General features: G+C 57.6%; 1 protein-coding gene across 1 annotated transcript in view; it reads left to right on the top strand.

Annotated features, from left to right (window-relative positions):
- Positions 1-17,656, top strand: part of ABCA2 (ATP binding cassette subfamily A member 2) — a 129,969-nt gene that overhangs the window by 40,872 nt on the left and 71,441 nt on the right. Inside the window, exon 2 of the mRNA XM_077836235.1 lies at positions 14,942-15,035. Coding sequence (XP_077692361.1) covers positions 14,942-15,035 — 94 coding nt within the window. The remainder of the gene's footprint in view (positions 1-14,941; positions 15,036-17,656) is intronic.

Raw genomic sequence — 17,656 nt, forward strand, 5'->3', positions numbered from 1 at the left:
AACAGGAACAGTGTGGAAAGCAGCTGACGTGACAGGCCGAGTGCAGAGCTCGGAGCCTTGCCAGAAGTCCACCAGCATGTGAGCTGCCTGCTCCGATCTACTTCTTGCCGCAGGGGGTCCTCTGCCAGGACCCCCCGGGGGCAGAGATGTACCAGGCACAGTTGCTGGAGAGGCCGTCCTGCTCTGCTCCCTCCATGGCTCGGGGCTGGAGTCTCTGCAGTGAGAATGGCTGGGGAGCGGTCGGCTCTTGGCAGGACTTGGGACCCCATCAGGTGGCTTGGGCTGCCCTGTGATCAGAGGCAGAGTGCACCGTGCTGCAGGTGGCTCTTGGGCCATGGCCCTGAGGGGTCCCCACCTGGCTGGGATCTTCCCGGTGCAGATGATCTGGAGGGGAAAGGCTGCCAGGCGTGAAGAGGGGTGGGCAATGCGCGATGATCCCTGGAGCCGGGAAGTCTTCCTAAAGCCCCGTCCCAGCCGGGGCAGTGTTGTCCCTGGCTCCTGGGAGAGAGATTGGCCCTGGTTTGGCTTTCTGGGCTAGCAGGGAACTAGGGAGAAGGCGGGCTGGCTAGCTGCAGTGTGTGTGAGAGAGCGGTAAGGGAGAGGGGATGGTGGGGGTAGCCCAGGGACCTGCTTTTTCAGGTGGGCATCGGTATCTGGGCTTTCTGCCCTCACCCCAATCCCCCTCTCCAGGTTTTCTCCCCTGTGGGTGGCTGGCTTGGGACTGTGTTCTCTTGCAAGGGGGCGGGGAGAGCTTCTCTGAAAATCTAAATCCAGCCCCCGGGATAGCTTGCTGCGCATCTGGGCCCTTTGCACCTTCCCAGTGCTCCCATTGAGAAGGAGGGAGGTGCAGCCTCCAGCCTGTGGATCGGGGCTTTGGGGAAGCAAGACCCCCGCAGGAGCCAGCTCTGGCGAGGTGTCACGCTCCTGCTGTTGCCTCCCAGTGGGGGGGTGTGGCCCAGGGGCTCTCCCCTGCATGGTGAGTGGGTGCTGATGGGGTTGGTATTAATCAGGTTGCTGCAGCGAACAACCAGACCAGTCTCTCTGCATTGCTCTCCTCTCCCCCACCCCCTTCGCCCCCATCTGTGTCCTCGCTCCCCCCGTGGAGTCACCAGGGGCGTGAGGCCCTGGGCAGGGTAGCTGTGCCCATGGAGCCGCCTGGGCCTGGAGCGCTGGTGACTGAGCTGAAAATCTCAAGGGCAAAATCAAAATTCAAAACACCATCCCCTGCTCTGCTTGAATCCCTCCTTATGCCTCCCACCTGCCATGCTGCCTGCTGGGCCCTCTGCTTTATTCCACCCAACCCTGTCCTGCCATGCTCCTGGTTAGCTGTCTGGGTGGCCCATGGCACAATGGGGCCCTGATCTAGACTAGAGCGTGGCTCAGGCCTAACCCAACTAGATCACAGCCAAGCCGAAGCCGACCTGAGCCCCTCGGGTTGTTTTCATGCCTGACGCCTGGAGTCCGATCCCATTGGGTCCAGGTTGGGCTGCCAGGCTCTAGCCACTGCTCGGACTCCATTTTCTTTTTATTTTGTTTCCTCCAGAGAGCCTCTGAGCTAACTGTCCCCTGGGCCCTCTCCTGTGGCCCAATCCCTCGGTCGCTCCCCATCCCAGCGCACCCGAAGGGCAGCTGGTTCTCCCCTCCCCCTGAGCCCATGTCAGCACTGCTGCCTTGTCCTTAGGGCTTGGCCTGGTGGCGGTTTCCTGCTCCCCATGCCCTGTGCCCGCAATCCCTCTCCAGCCGCCTCCTGCCTGTGGGGTCGGGGCGATGGCTGCTGTATGCTCCGCTCCAGCCAGTGCCGCCATCTGGTACTGTGTGTGTGGCATGGTGTGCCAACGAGCTGCAGCACGCTCCCTCCAGGGCACGCGCAGCAAGGCGGCGATGGCTGGCAGGAGTGGGTCACGCAGCCTCCCTGACACCCCCCCACCCCCCTGGGCCAGAGGAGGTGACCAGAGACCACTGAGCCTGAGAGAGTCGGGGTGTTTTTATACCCGGCACTGCTAGTGGGGGCCTGTCTGGTTCAAGGCCTACCCGGGTCCGTGACTGGGCTCCTGGGCCCTGCTTAGCAGCAGTAACTCTTTCTAGGAGGAGGGCCGGCCCTGTGGGCGCTGGCTGGCTGGGTGGTTGAAGGTCCCAGGAAGCAGTGGGTGGGTTTGGGAGGGGGCTGGGTGGGCGTTCACACTCAACCCCAGCCCTCTCTGCGGCATCTGCCCTCCATATGCTATTGGGGTCAGTGGCTCCTGGGGATTAGTGCGATTTCCCATGCTGCTGGGAATTCCCTGGGCAGGGGCAGAGCCTGGTGATATTCTTGGCCTCTGCAGCACTTCTGGTTATTAGCTGCAGCACCAAACAGCTGGGGAATTACTGGCTTCGAAACCGTTCCGCACCCCCACCCAGCCCTTTTCTTTGCACTGTCAGTCGCTTCAGTGAGTCACTTCTCTGCTGGGAACAGGTCCAGGCTCCTCCCCACCAAGGAGCTCAGCCTGCGGGGGCCTGGGCCTGGTGTCCTCTGGTGCTGGATTCCCTTAGCTCCCCGTCCTCATCCCTGGGATTGCAGTAGCTTCAGGAGACCCCAGCCGAGATCAGGGCCCCCTCATGGTGGGCACTGCGCAGGTGCAGTCCCTGTCCCCAGGAGTTTACAATCTAACGGGGCTAGACAAAGGCAGGATGGTCACAGAGGTGCAGAGAGGGGAAGAGATCCTGGGCAGAGCTGGGACTCTTAACCCAGGTCTCCTGAGTCCTAGTCTAGTGCTTACCCACTGGGCAGCTTCTCTGGTCCTTGTGCTTTCCTTGCTCTTTGCCTGTCTGTCCCATGCCCCAGGAGGTGCCCATCACCCTCATTATCAGTCACCCCCTGCTGGATGGCTGCCCGTTGGTTTAATTTTGCATGCCTCCTTTTCCTGTGAGCAGGTGGTTCCCAAAGCCTGGTGTGCGGAGAGCTGGCCGGCTTCACGGTGCAGGCTCCTCCACCCTGCCAGCCGTCAGCATCTTCACCGCAAAGGTCCCCAGGTGCCCCGTGAGAGCAGCTGGAAACGTGGAGCCAGCACAGCTGCTGCTGCAGAGGGGAAGGGGGAACCACCCAGGGGGACCCACCCAGGGGGGTCAGAGCCACTAGTGGGAGTGAAGCTGCCCCCGCCCCCGGGAGAGGGAGAGCCCAGGGGGATGGGGGCAGTAAGGAACAGAACCCATGGGTGGGGGAGATGAAATGAGGGGCGAAGCAGAAGGTGCGAGTCATTCCTTTCCAAAAGGGCAAAGCCCATGGGGCTAGAGTCAGCTGAGAAGGCACCAACCCAGCGCCGGCATGCATCTGCCATGGGACCGTCTCCTGTGCTGGCCCTTGGGATGGCTGGGGAGCGGAGAGTCTGTAGGTCACTGGAGGGCACAGATATGCAAGCACTGAGCAAGAGATGGCAGGGGGCCAGGGTGACTCTTACTCAGACTTTTAAAAGCTCTTCATTCCTCGATAAGCACCTATTGAGTGAGACGTTCTGGAGCAAAGCTCTGCTGGATAAAGACTCAGACCCTGCCCCCCGCCCCCCTTCAATTCTGAGCTGAGAGTCACTCTCCAAACAGTGCTCCAGCAGAAAGGAGGTGACAGGTCCTTTAGTGACAGGCAGCTGGGGCAGACCAACGCCATCGCTCTTAGTGTGTCAGAGAAGGGCAGGCTCCCCTGGTTTCCCCTTTTCAGGTCATCTTGAAAAAGATGGGGACAGCCCTTGGGCTCCGGATAAATAGCTGATGCTGCCCTTGTGGTGGAGAGTTTGGGAGCAGCTGGTTTGGAGGGGGACGATTTCAGTCACTCTTGTTTAACGAAATGTCCCATCCCCTTCCCAGCCCCTCTGTGCTAATCTGTCCTTGGCCTCCTGGCCTGCCGGGGTGTAGTTAATACCAGTGACCCCTGCACGGTTCCTCCTTTTCGAGGGTCTCTGGGGGAATGCCAGAAATCAGACAGAGCTGAACAGACAGGGAGGGAAGCTGTGGGTGTGTTTGTGTCTTAGGCCTGGTCTACACCCAAGGTTCCCCTGATTTGCCGGAGATCAAACCTGCTTCGCTGAGCTGGTGCAATCGATCCCCTGGGTGGCTGCCCTGGCGTTTTAGTGGCACAGCAGCACTGCTGCGGCTTGGTTGAGAGCCACTTGCCGTTTAAACGGCTGCGTTGGGGGGGTGGCGTGCGTGACGCTGGCAGGCCAGGTGCCAACTCAGGCCAACGTCCGAGGCCTCCACTGAACACTGACAAACACCTAGCTGGAGTCAGTATGGCTCACCTGGGTGGTAGGATTGTTAAACCAGGTGTTAGAATGGGACAAACATGTTTAGACTTTATGGAGTTCTGCTGCATTCATCCAACATCTGTGTCCCGTTGCTCCGTCCTGCAAGGTAATATGTGAGCAGGTGTATTGTGAGCCTCTGTGACTCTGTAAATCGTAGGACAGGAGAGGGTGAAGTGCTGATCTCCAACCCATGGTGTTCTGTCCTGCCTGACCAGGAAGACCCGTCCACACCAGATGGACTAGAATGGAACATCAAAGAGGACAAAAGACTCTGTTGGCCGCTCACCGCAAGATGAGTCTTGCAAGTGAATTCTTCCATCAGCTGAGTTTACAGCTCAAAGAGGGGGAGAGGGGCATAAAATCCCCTAACAAGGAGGAACAGTACCTTTGTGCTACTTGGATTCTGGGAGGCCAGGATTACTAGGCACAGGTGTGACGATGCTGCCCTGGGAGCCAGCTGAGGTCACTCAATTAGGGTGAACTGCAAACAGAATGGGGCAAACAAACCCCAAGGGCTGGTGAATATTCTAGTACTTAGATTTACCCAGCCAGCCCAAAACAGCTTCTATAGTACCCAGCCTCAGGCCTCCATCCAGACACACATGTCAAACACATGATGATAAATTCTGAAAATCTTATTTCATCATATAAAAGAAAAGGTTCTCCTGACCCCAAAGGACCAAGCTCCAGACCCAGGTCAAATAATAACTTAGATCTTACCCCAAATACATGCTTACAGTCAATTCTTATTAACTAAACTAAAATTTATTAAAAAAGAAAAGCAAGCGTGTTGGTTAAAAGATCAATATACATAGACTTGAGTTCAATTCTTGAGGTTCAGCTACATAGCAGAGATGAGTTTGTAGTGGCCAGAAGTCCTTTTAGAAATAGTCCAGAGGTTATAGTCCAACGTCCATGTTCAGGGTGACTCCAGTCAGTGACCGGGGATCTCAATCCTTATGGCTTAAGGTTTCCCCCTCTTGAAACCCAAAGCAGATCTGAGATGAAGAAGGATCGTGTCCCAAGGTTTTTATACATTTCCTGCAGCCTTTTGGCCTGAGAAAACAATAGGCTTAACTTTCCTTCTTCCAAACATCCTGGCAATTAGCACAGGGGATAATTTATCCATTAAACAGTTCAGATACAGGTTATCACAGCCTTCAAAGAGACATAGACAATAATACGATTTCACTCAATAATACGATTCTTCCTAAATGTTTTTTGATCTTTGTATCAAAGCTATAGCAATAGACAAGACTTGTTTGCTGACATCACAAGACCTGAGCAAACATCTACTTGCATCCGATGACTTTGTGAGCTGTAGGTCACAAAAGCTTATGCTCAAATAAATTTGTTAGTCTCTAAGATGCCACAAGTCCTCCTTTTCTTTCTTTTATCTCTAACAAAGGAGGCTTGCATTTCAAAGCTCTATTCATTTACATCTCTTCCTAAACAGTCTGTAAAGTTCCACCAAGGGTCAGGCCAGTCTGTGAGTTAATTAACTCTTTCTGGCCCTGTCACCTTTCAATGAGATATTCTATTACACTCATAATGTCACAACAGGGAAAAGATCCCCAATGCTTAGCCTGGGGTAGCCCTAAAGGACATGTAGAGCTTGCTGATTAGAGAAGGTTCTGTTACCTTTTGAAACTTAAGATTGGAACTCACTTGTGTGTTTCTGTTTACCAGCTTTGACCTTGTAAATAACTCTCGTTTCCTTTTCCTAGTTAATAAATCTTTAGATATTTTATTATAGGATTGACTGCAAGTGTTTGTTTTGGTGTAAGATCTAAGGTGCAGTTGCCCTGAGGTAAGTGACTGGTCCTTGGGACTGGGAGCTATCTGAATATTGCTGTGATCTCTGGTGTAAGGGACCACCTATCACAAAGGCAGGCTTACCTGGGTGGCAAGACAGAGTGCCCAACGGGACTGTCTGTGACTCCCTGTTATGGCTGTTGTTATCCTGAGGAGTTTACACTTGATACTTGGTTGGTGAAACTCAGGCAGTTTGGGGTTTGTGCCCTGCTTCTTCGCTGACTGCCCTGAGGTTGGTACTCACAGGCTGGCTTGACAGTGCGTGGGAACTCAGAAGTGCCCGGTTTTCGGGTGTGTGAGTGTAGCTGAACGTGACCTTTTGGAAAGGCGCCAGGCAACCTGAACTCCTTGTTATTAAGTCCTGGGGCAGTTAATGGGTTTAATCCTGGCTCTTGTGGTTTTAGCTTGCACCTGCAAATCACTGTGACCAGTTAAAAACTGATATAAGGATGTCCTCACGAGGCTTTGTACTGGTTTATCTGCATTGGGTTTTAAACTGCTTTAAACAAAGGCAGCTTTTGTGTGTAGATAAGAGCCAGGAGAGGGAAGAATCAGTAGGAAACTAGGAGAGGAAACAAAGAATGTGGTGAAACCTGCAAGGTGGTAGTAGGTGTGAATGGGGGAGGCTGTGAGGGGGCTGGGCAGAGCCGGGATGAATCCCACTGGGAAGAACAGCAGAGTTAGAAGGCATGAGAAGGCTTTGGGCTGGCACCAAGGGGTTGAATAAAGGGTTCCAGGGCAGCCTGGGATTGCCATGCCTCCTACAGGAATGCTCGTGGGAAGCTCCTTGCTGTGGTATGACAGCTCCAGGAGGCCCCCATGAGGCTGAGTTAATGTGACCAGGGCATGGGAGCGGAACTTGTTTCAAGGGAGGATCTGAATTGCAAATTTGGACCAAAAATAATCTGGGGCATCAGGGCGGAGAGATAGCTCGGCCCCTCGTGTGCAGCAGGCTGGAAGGAGCAGGCAGGATTAGCTCCCAGTTGGCACGCTGGGGTGGGGAGGGCTTATTGTGTGACACAAATCCGCAGAGGCCGGGACAGGCCCATGTGCAGGGGAGCTATGCCCCTGCCAGGATGAGGGAGCCTGGCTGGCAGAAACCCTTGAGGATTTGGGGTTTCCGGACAGCTGCCTGGGAGGATGCAGTGCTGCCGAGAGGAGCACTGAGGAATGGCGAGGAAAGCATGCGCTGTTGAGGGGGTGTGTGTGTGTGCGTGTGTGTGAAGGGGGATGTCCCTTCACTCTGAGCAAGGAGCAGCAAAATCCCCATCCTCGTATCACTTTCCCAGGCCGGTGGGGGGCAATGCCCACTCTGTAATAGTACCAGGCTGAGCGCTCGGGGGACCCTGTTAGTGCTGCTCTGTGCTCCTGGGGACCCCAGCCCAGGCCTGGGGAGCACGGGGAGCAGGTAAAGCTGAGCTGCAATAGCTGCATCCCTGTGTATGAACTCTCAGAGCTCCAGCTGGTCACACGTGCTCTCCCTGCCTCTCCCTGTCCCCTGCAGTGCATGGCCTCTAGCGGGGCCTGACCCCGTCCCTGCTGTAACTGACCCGATCGCTAACCCCCACTTCTTAAAGGCAAGACAAATTCCCTTGTTGCTTATAAAAGTGGGGCTCAGTGAGAATCCTGCAGGAAGGGGCTGCTTCCACCATGCATGCCCCGCTCTACCCGTTCTGGATCCCCCGCAACGCAGCTCTGCTGCTGCCCTTAAATCCAAACCTGCAGCCCCCTGCTCGTCCTGCCTGGGGCTCTGTCACAGGTCTGGTGAGCTCCCCCATTGGCCACGTGCCAGGCAGGTGTGAGAGGAGCTAAATGCTGACTCCTTGTGTGCTTTAAGCTTAGGAGTGTGAACCGAGTCCAGGCATTGTCCTGGCTTGGGGTTCATGTGCGCACACGCTGGGAGCCGACCCTCTGTCCAGCAGCCCCTCCTGACAGCTGAGACTTCATGGCCCAACTGCCCAGCCCCTGGGACCAGGGCTGCCCCCCACCCGCCTCCAACTCTCCTGTAGCTTAAACACACCTCTCCCTGCACCCCAGCAGGTGCCTGCTCTGGGCCCCCAGGGGAGCTCCTCAAGGGATAACACGCAGGCAGATGTTGCCCAGGAGTCTAACACCACTCCTCTGTGTGGCACAAGAAACGCACAGATCAGTACAATGGGAAAGAACCCTGCCTCAGTTTCCTCACCACTCTGAAGCGTTCTGGGCTGGAGTCCGAGACCTGAGAGATTGTCCTGCTGCAGCTCGTGGCCTGACTCTTGAACTGTAAGATGCTCTCTCTCGATCTGCTTGCTTTCTCTTGACTTTCCAGCAGCTAAACTGACCCATCCATTCTGCTATGAAAGCTAGCCCACCTCTTCCCCTCTGCTGCCCTGTCTCTCTGCAAAGCCTTCCTCAGGGAGTCCTGTCTAAACCCAGCTTAGCCACCTCTGGTCTTGCCTTCGTTTAACATGTAGGTCACCATAGCTAAGGAAAATCCACACCCCTGAGTGCCAGAGCTATACGAACCTCACCCCTGGTGCACACGCAGCTAGGTTGATGGAAGCACTCTTCCATCGCTCTGGCCACTGCTGCTCAGGGAGTTGGGGTTCCTAAATCAACAGAAAACCCCTTCTGTTGCCGTAGGCCGTGTCTACAGGGCTATGTTGGCATAGCTAAGCGCTGTAGCTAGAATCCCTATAGTGTAGACATAGTCTTTGCCTCTTTGGCCTGCTTTGAGAATTGTCCTTTGTCCAAACACCAGCCCCCTGTGGAGAGCTGGAGAAAACTGGTTCTCCTGCCTTCATCCCACCCCCTTAACTTCCCCCTGCTGTGGCTGTAAGGTCATTCAGGTTAACTGCTCTCCATTGTCCCTGCCAGTCTCTGCTGGATTCCACACTTACAAGGAGGCATTCGATGAGACTGCAGTTTTCCTAGTCACAAATTCATAGGATCAACCCAGATCCATAAGTGCAGTCAGATTCCCCAAAATGGTCACAGTCTCTGGGGCTGGATTTGCTATGAATGTTACCAGATTGCAATCCTGGCCATTTTGCACTGGTGTAAATGGGGGCAGGGCTATGGCTAATCAACCCCCCACCCCAGGATGGCCAGTCAAGGCTTGTCTGAGGTGGGAAACCCTGGGGACCTGAGCACGGCTGGTGCTGACCTCTGCTCCGGGCGGTGGAAAAGCAGGGCAAAGCTCTTTGCTTTCATCTTTACAACCACGTCCTGCCAGGCAGCTGCGAAGGGTGTGAATGCAGCTTTAACACAGCCTGAGAATGGGAATGAGCCAGTTGCTGTGTGCGATTTTCTGTTATGGGAGAAAACAGGCCGAAGGGAGAAAGACACGTACTCAGGTGTGCCTTAGCTCCCAGTATTGGGACTAATAGAAATTTTTCCCTCTAGCCCAAGAGGTGGTTAAATCTCAACCCAATAACCCAATCTCACCTTCAGTTGGACTGAGGTTGTCAGCTCTTTGGTCTGTGTCTGTACAGTGCCTAGCACGGTGGGGGCCCTGCTCCATGGTTAGGGCTCCTCGGTTCTACCATGATACAGATAATAGGTGAGTAAAGTGACTTTCATGGGAGTAAGAAACAGGAAGGAACATAAGTGATTGTGTGGACACTTTAACCTGGTGCCGGCATCTCCCAGCTTCACCCCACCTGAGGAGTGTCTCCCTCTGCTGCCAGGTAGAGTCACCCTAGTTCTTAAAGCTATGCACCTGTGGCCTGTGTTTTGGAGTAGGGGGTGCCAGTTCCATCCCTGCCGTCTCTGGGACGGCCCATGCCTGCCGGGGAGCAGGGTGGTGACAGCTGGGAGCTTGCTGGGGTCTGTGGATTCCTTATGGTGCCTGTGATTGTTTGAGCATCAGGATTCATATATTCAAGGGCCAGAAGGGACCACTGTGATCAAGTCTGACCTGCGTAATGCAGGCCAGAGAACGGCCGCCAGATAATTTCTGGAGCGGATCCTTTAGAACAGTGGTTCTCAATCAGGGGTCTGGGGCACCCTAGGGGGCCACGAGCAGGTTTCAGGGGTCCGCCACGTAGGGCCAGTGTTAGACTCACTGGGGCCCAGGGCAGAGACCTGAAGTCTGAGCAACATAGCTTCGTGGGGGCCCCTGTGACATGGGGCCCTAGGCAATTGCCCTGGCTTTTATATGCAGAAAACCAGTCGTGGCACAGCTGGGTTGTGGGGTTTTTTTATAGCGTGTTGGGGTCGGCCTCAGAAAGAGAGAGGCTGAGAATCCGTGTGTTAGAAAAACATCTAGTCTTTGATTTAAAAGGGAAGGCTGGGTACTTTGATGCAAAGTCACGTGGTCTCATAATAGTCCCTGTCGACCCCTCCGTACCCTCTGTGGGAGGCCCCCCTAGGTGTACCCTACCTGCGCTCCCTATGGCAACGGGACACTGGGCCTGGGGAGGGGCTATATGTCCTCAGTGCCAGGCGGTGGAAGCAGATGAATGTCCTATGAGAGCACGCCAGCTCTGGGCATCACGTGCAGCCTTCACCCACCCTGATCTCCAAGTCCAGATGCTGTGTGGGCCTTTCTGCTGGGTTTCTGGGCCGTGCCTCGAGGGACAGCTGCTGGGAGGGGGGGGCTCGGTTTCTCAGCCTGCAGCATGGGACCTGTCAGAACATCTCCAGTGCTTATCAGCACACGAAACGAAAGGGCCGAGAGGGCCTGGATTACGTAACTGCAGCCGCCCTTTGCAGCGAGCACACCCGGCGTATTTAACCCAATTAGCGGCCGCGCGGCTCGGGTCTGGCCCCGGGGGCGGCAGCTGCCTGCTGCCGATTGGGCTCGCTGTGATGCTGGCTCGTCTTGCACACTGGACCGGGCCAGGCTGGGCAGTGCTATGATGGGAGACTTCCCTGGAAAAGCCGGGGTGCTGGTGACCCAGTAGGGGGTGCAGCTGGGGGTGAGTTGAGGTGGAGGGTGCCAGGTGGCATGCTGGAGCCGCTGGAGTTTCCAAGGCTGGAGGATGGAAAGTGGCTTGTGTTAGACACCCAGCCGGGGAGGGGGGCGATACCAGCCATTCAGGTCTGACCCTTCTCTGTGTTTCACAGCCAGCGGGCCCCAGCGGGCATGGGGGCTGGTCCCCCTTTTCCACCACGGCAAGCTCACTCGTCTAGTTCTCTGTTTTCCCCCTCTGCTCTCCCTGCTTCTCTGCTCTTTTCTCCTCGTGCCAGCCTCATCCTCCCCATGGTCGGCTCCCCCCACAGCCACCTTTGTGGCCACCCCTCATGCCTGAACCCCCCCAAATGGCTCTGTAAGGCCTGGCCTCTGTGAGCCTTCAGACCCCCTTCCCAGGGCTCCCTTGTACCATAATGCTGGTCAGAAATTCGCCCGTGCCTAGCGAGGCGGTTGAGGGGCAGATGGGGAGAGCAGATACTGGTTTATAGAGCTCATTTGCCCACCCTGAGAGAACCCCAGGAAATGCCCCCCCGCCACCACTAACCTGAGCTTCTCTGTGCCCCTGAGAGCTGGCCGTGTCTCAGTCCCTTTGGTCAGTGCTGGCCTGGCGCAGCAGAATGCTGCCGTGATACCCGTGCTGACCGCCAAGATCACAGTGCAGCCGGGGTGGGCATGGAGACGTGGCTGGATGGTCTGTGGGAAGAGGCTGAGACCCACCAGTTCAGGTCACAAGTGATGAGAACAAGTTGAGTTTGAAGAGCCAGCTGAGATTTTGCCAGCTGTCTATAGGGTTCGGACACCCCGGTCTGAGCCTCCAGCCATGGGAAATCTTAGCCATTCGTTATTATGGGAACGCACCGTACTGGGGAACCTGTGTATTTGAAATGATTCTCTTGCCATTCTCTGATTCCAGCCTAGTGGTGAGACCAGGAAACTTGGGGTCAGGGCTCCCGCGTTTCATGCCCAGCTCGGACATTGGGTGTGTCTCTGCTGCAGGTGGGAAGGTGCTCCCTAGCACAGGAAGATGGCCGTGTTCGAGCGAGTGTGCTAAGGATCGCATTTTGGCTCAGGCTAGCGACCCGCGTGCTTAGCCGGCTGGCCTGAGCCACCGTGGCCATAGTGCTGCTTTTAGCGCACTCGCTCGAGCAGAGCTAGCATGTCTGGCTACCCGCCCTAGGAAGCACGCTCCTAGCCACGCCCCCTCGCTCACCACGTGATCTGCAGCCCCTCGCTCTGCCTTTCTGTACCTCGGTTCCCTCTCTGGACTAGGCTCCTTTGCTTTTCTGTGCCACCTCCCATCCATGGACTCCATAGCCCTCTGCCTTCCCTGCCTGATCGGTAACATCCTTCTCCCCATTGCAGAGGGGGAAACTGAGGCACGGAGCTGAGAAGGCCAGGCTTTGTGTGAGCACCACAGATGGAACCAGGGCTCCAGCCAGCCGGGTCTGGGTGCTAACTACTTAGCCCATGGTTCACACTGCATGCACGTGGGCACGAAGCATTTGTGGGAAGGGGAGGAAGGAACTGAGAGCTTCTGACTGGCTGGATCCCATGTCAGCGCTGTGAATGCTGCATCCATCCAGCACTGCCTGGCAAAGCTTCTGGCAGAATCGGCTCCAAAGCTTGCCGGGGTGGGGGGAGTGGAGAGAAACGCAGTGTCCCCAGAAGCCTGCTGGGGGATGGACAGAGCTGGCTCACCTCCGTGCAGCCCACGTGCATGCAGGGAGCTGATGGAAACGCTCCCCAAGCTGCAGGTGCTGTTCTGTCTCCCCCAGCAGTTCCTGTCTGAGGCTGACTCATCTGCAGGAAGCCGGTCACGAGCTGGCCAATCAGCGAAAGCCGGGCCCCGGCTGGCTGGCATGACTTGTCATTGTCCCCCTGTGGAGCCGTGCCTATGCATGCAGATCCCGCTTTTCCACGTGGAGGTGTACACACACTAGGACCTGTGGTGAATCATACACCAAGGGTGCTTGCCTGAAACACCCCCCCCACACACACACACACGTGTGCATCATTGCTTGGATTCAGGTGCACCTATGTTTTCACACATGTTCCCATGCACGCACCTGACCACTAGGATCTGCCCTCAGTTCCTTCCATACAGGCCACCGGTAACACGGGCCCAACAAGGCTGCCCTGGGCTGGGGCTCCCTTCCCCATGCCCAGCCCAGTGCCTCTGGATTTGTCGCCGCGTTGGATCTGGCGGACGGGTTCTGAGGTGTTGCCCAGTCTCTGCTGCTGTTTAACTTCCACTCCTGTGCGCTGATGAGATTAGCGCCTGCCACACGGCGTTGATTGCTCCACCGGGCAGGCACCGGGGCGCGGTTGCCAGGAGAAATGCTGACACGCTGCTGTCTGACTCCCTGCGTCAGCCCTCCTTGCTGAGCCACGGCTGGCAGGGCCACGGCTCCTCCAGCCACAGTACCCTGTGGGGGGCTGCTCCTTCCATCCCCTCTGGGGGAAGCCCCGTGCCAGGGCAGGCCTCTGGTCTCTCGGGCCCTGAGATCAATAGCCCCAGCATTTGACACTTGAGCCTTTGCGTGGAGCTGATAGCACTAGGCTTTCAAGAGAGACTCTTGTCAGCAGCAAACACCCCAGTTTCACCCACTTCTCAGCTTTGTCTGTGCTACTGGACCCTGCTGGCCCCCAGTCTCACCCTCCTACAGCCCCCCTCCCCTGCGCTTCATCCCATGCACCAAACTCTCCGGCAGCCTCCCCCATCGTCTCCCTGCAGTCACTCCACTGTGACCCAGCAGCCAGATTCTCCCTCAGTTTTATTCCCCCCCCCCCACTGCTCTTCCCATACATAGCTCTGCCCCTCAATTCTCACTTGCAGCCCTCCTGCTATCCCAGCCCTGCCCCCCACCATCTCTGCTGGTGTCCCTCAATCCTGGCCCACAGCCTCTCTGCTACTCCAGTTCTCGCGGTGGGTGGTGGCAGGTGTTAGGATGCTGATGGATATCCACAGGCACTAGGCTGAGATCCCCCAAATTCATGTCACTTGTGATCCAAGATGGATTTGATGTCTGGTGTCCATCCAGCAGGTGAAAGGCACCTAGGTCCAGATCCTCAAAAGTATTTAGGTACCTAACTCCCATTAGATTCATTATCCTAAATCAGGGCTGGGACCGAGGGGTTCGGAGGGCAAGAGGGGGATCAGGGCTGGGGCAGGGGGTTGGGGTGTGGAGGGGTGGCTCAGGGGTACAGGCTCTGGGTGGCGCTTACCTCAAGCAGCTCCCAGAAGCAGCGGCATGTCCTCTTCCAGCTCCTATGTGGAGGCGTGGCCAGACGGCTCTGCTGCGCCCTGCCCCATCCACAGGCGCTACCCTTATTTCTCCCATTGGCCGCAGTTCCCAGCAAATGGGAGCTGCAGGGGCAGCGGCAGCATGCGGAGCGGAGCCCCCTGGCTGCCCCTATGCATAGAAGCCAGAGGTAGGACATGCTGCTGCTTTTGGGAGCCGCTAGGAGCAGCCCCTGACCCTGCTCCCCGGCTGCAGCGCCGGAGCAGGGTGAGCGCCAGACCCCACTCCCAAGCTGGAGCTGGAGGGACGGATTCAAATGGCTGGTGGGCCCGATGCGGCCCACAGGCCGTAGTTTGCCCACCCCCGTCCTAAATACTTCTGAGGGTCTGGGCCCTGCTCCCCTAAGCTGCCGTGCTGAGCTGCTTGCCTGCATGTGTGTACGCCAGGATGCCCTGGCGTTGAGACGCTTGGCTTGTGTCTCGTCTCCTGCTCCCCAGCTGCTGTTGGTCCAGGGAAGTCAGTGGGTCCCACTGGGAGTGTGTGCACTGGGGAGCGATCTCAGTAAATGGGGGTAACAGAGCAGAGTTTGGCTCCCAAGAAACTGAGCAAAAACTGTGCTTATTGGATGGATCCTACAGAAAGTGGGGGGCAGAAAACCTGCCTTGTAGCCCTACCCTGAACCTCATGGTCTCCTGTGCTTTGTGTTTTGTCCTCAGTGGGTGCTGGCCTTTGAGATCTTCATCCCCTTGGTCCTCTTCTTCATCCTCCTGGGGCTGCGACAGAAGAAGCCCACCATCCCCGTGAAGGAAGGTGAGTGTGGGCCGTGGTGACGTTGCCAGGATGCACTGGAGGGCAATGCCCTGCCTTCTAGGGGAGGCGTGTGGGAGAGAAGTGGGGGGGCTGGGAGTGAGACCGGGAAATACCCCCCAGTGACAGCACAGACCCCCCAGCCATCGTCTCCCTCTCAGCCAAGCAGATCCTTCCTTGGGAGGGCTTGGGCACTGGGCAGGGAGGGGGCTCATTGGGAGACCCGGGTGGGGATGAGCCGGGGGTCAGCGTGTGCCGGCCCAGTGGAAGGGTCTGGTGGTCGAGGTGGGCAGTGGCTCCGGGGCCAGAGGCTGCAGGGATCCGGAAGGCAGGATGTTCCTCCTGGAAACCTGTGGTCACCCTGTCAGTGCAGCTGCAGCAGGGAGTGGGGGCGTAGCGCAGAGACGATGGAGCAGAGCAGGGGCATGGGAAAGCGGGTCCCTCGGCAGATTCCCCCACTGCTCCTTGGGCAGCTCACAGCCCCACCCTTCTGGTAACCCACTTCCTTGCAGCCCCCGGCCAATTGGCTATATCCCAGCCCCCTCCCTGCACTGACCTCCTCCGGGGGCACTGAGAGTGTGCCCCACAGGGGCTAGCAAGCTGGAGGGGCCTCTGCCAGCCCATCCCAGCTGCTCCTTGGGCAGACAACCTTGGGCTGAGCGGCATCGTTGTACACTTGGGAAAGCAAGGCAGAGAGCCTGGCACGGGGAGGGTAGCTCCTGGGGGTGAGCCCCTTTCCCCAGGGCTGCTGGCTGGCTCCCCTCGGTCAGGGTGGGTGTCGGATCCCCCTCCAGCACCACCCGTGCTGCTCATGGGCTGAGCCTTACCACAAAAAGGCCTGTTCGCTCAGGGGGTGCCAGAGGGACCATGGGGGACCTCATCAGAGTGGGAGGCCCAGAGGCTGTGCTTGCCCTTGGCCACAGCAGGGGCTTGTGGAGGGGCAGAGATACGGGTGCTGGGAGGGGGCCAGCCCCCTCGCTGACTGAGGGTGACTGAATTCCCAGCTGGCCTGCCGGCAGGATCCCCACTCGCTGTGACCCGTCTCCAGCAGTTGGGCATGTGCTAGCTCCTAACTGAATCTGGGGGTGGGGCTGGAAATGAGCAGCCTGGCTGGCTGTGCCTGGAGCTCCCCCCTGCTGCCAGTTCCTGGGCAGCCGGGGCAGCAGCTGAGTGGGGGCGGGGGCATAACGGACAGCCCCCCTCCATAGTAAACTCGAGCGCTGAGACCTCCTGTGGGCCTCCCCCACCCCTCGCCCAGAAGGACAGTCAGAGACCGGCTCAGCTGCGTGCAGCACAAGGGGGCCTGGATCCCCCAGATGTCCAAACCACGCACAGGGGAGTGCAGCCTTGGAGAGGAGCCAATAACTCGGGCAGGCCAGGGCAGTGTGGCTGCTCGCACCCTGCCTAGGCTAAGCCAGCTGCTCACTCAGACCATGCAATTCCGGCTAGCTCTTCCCAGGGGCCGAGCTGTTGCCTAGGGCTTCCCTGCCCCCGCCTGACTCCAGAGAGCTTTGTAAAGTGGCTGCATTGTCCACTGCTCCAGTTCCCCAGGGCTGGTGCGGCCCCTATGGATAAGAGCTTCCGGGGCCCCCTATGGAAAAACAGAGCTCCAGCAGATTCCTCCTTCCGGTGAGAATCCAGGGCTCTCCCCGGGGCTGGCAGGGGATGCCGCGCTGCAAGGCACTGGGGCAGCTCCCCACAGGCTGGGCCACCCCAGCATGACTAGGGTGGAGACTGGCATGCAGGGGCAGGAATTGCCAGCCCAGGTTTTATCGTTGTGTTACGGTAGTGTCTAGACTCCCCGAATGCCATTGGGACCCCATTGTGCCAGGCGCTGCACAGACCGAGCGCCCCTTCTGAATAGACAAAGGGGAAACTGAGGTGAAAGTGTCAGACAGCAAGTCAGTGGCAAAACCAAGAACTGAACCTGGGTCCCGATTCCTAGTCCGGTGCCCTATCCACTAGGCTGCGCTGCCTGCCTGGCTCACAGCAGGGCTCCTGCTGGGCCAGCATCTGTTGGCGTGAACGGCCAGCTCCAGCGGCTTCAGTGGAAGGGGCAGGAGACCCCGCAGGGGGCGGCGATGGAATAACCAGCCCCCCAGGGGAAGTCCTTCCTTGCCCCATTGTCAGGCTGGCAGGTGCCTTGATGCAGGGGTTGGCACCCCTGCCAGGGGAGGAAGCTGGGGGAGAGGGATGGAAGCTGGCAGAGACAGTGGCTGCAGAATGAGGGGCCAGCCAAGAACCCCAGGATGGAAGGTGTGTTCCAGCGGGCTCTGCTCCTCACTATTCCAGAACCCCACCCCATCCAGACCCCCCACCCCACATCCCCAGCAGAGAGCTCAGCCCCGGCTGCTGCCTGGGGAAATGAAGCAGGCTTCGCTAGGGCTTGATGGGGGTTGGGCGGACATGGGAGGAAGAGAGGGGTGGGGCAGAGTGGAAGGGGCCCTGGGACACAGCAAAGTGATGCCCTAGCTCCCTGGGAGTGGGGCAGGCCGTGGTGTAGGGTAATGGTGACCTGAGCCTGTGTTGGCGCTGGCGAGGAGGAGCACCCAGCCAGGCTGTGACTGCCCGTGAGCCGGGGCCCCCAACTCTGACTTGTGCTCTTTGTTTTGTTTTTCTCTCAC

The sequence above is a fragment of the Eretmochelys imbricata genome, chromosome 16 (assembly GCF_965152235.1).
Source record: "Eretmochelys imbricata isolate rEreImb1 chromosome 16, rEreImb1.hap1, whole genome shotgun sequence".
NCBI classification, from domain to species: Eukaryota; Metazoa; Chordata; order Testudines; family Cheloniidae; genus Eretmochelys; species Eretmochelys imbricata.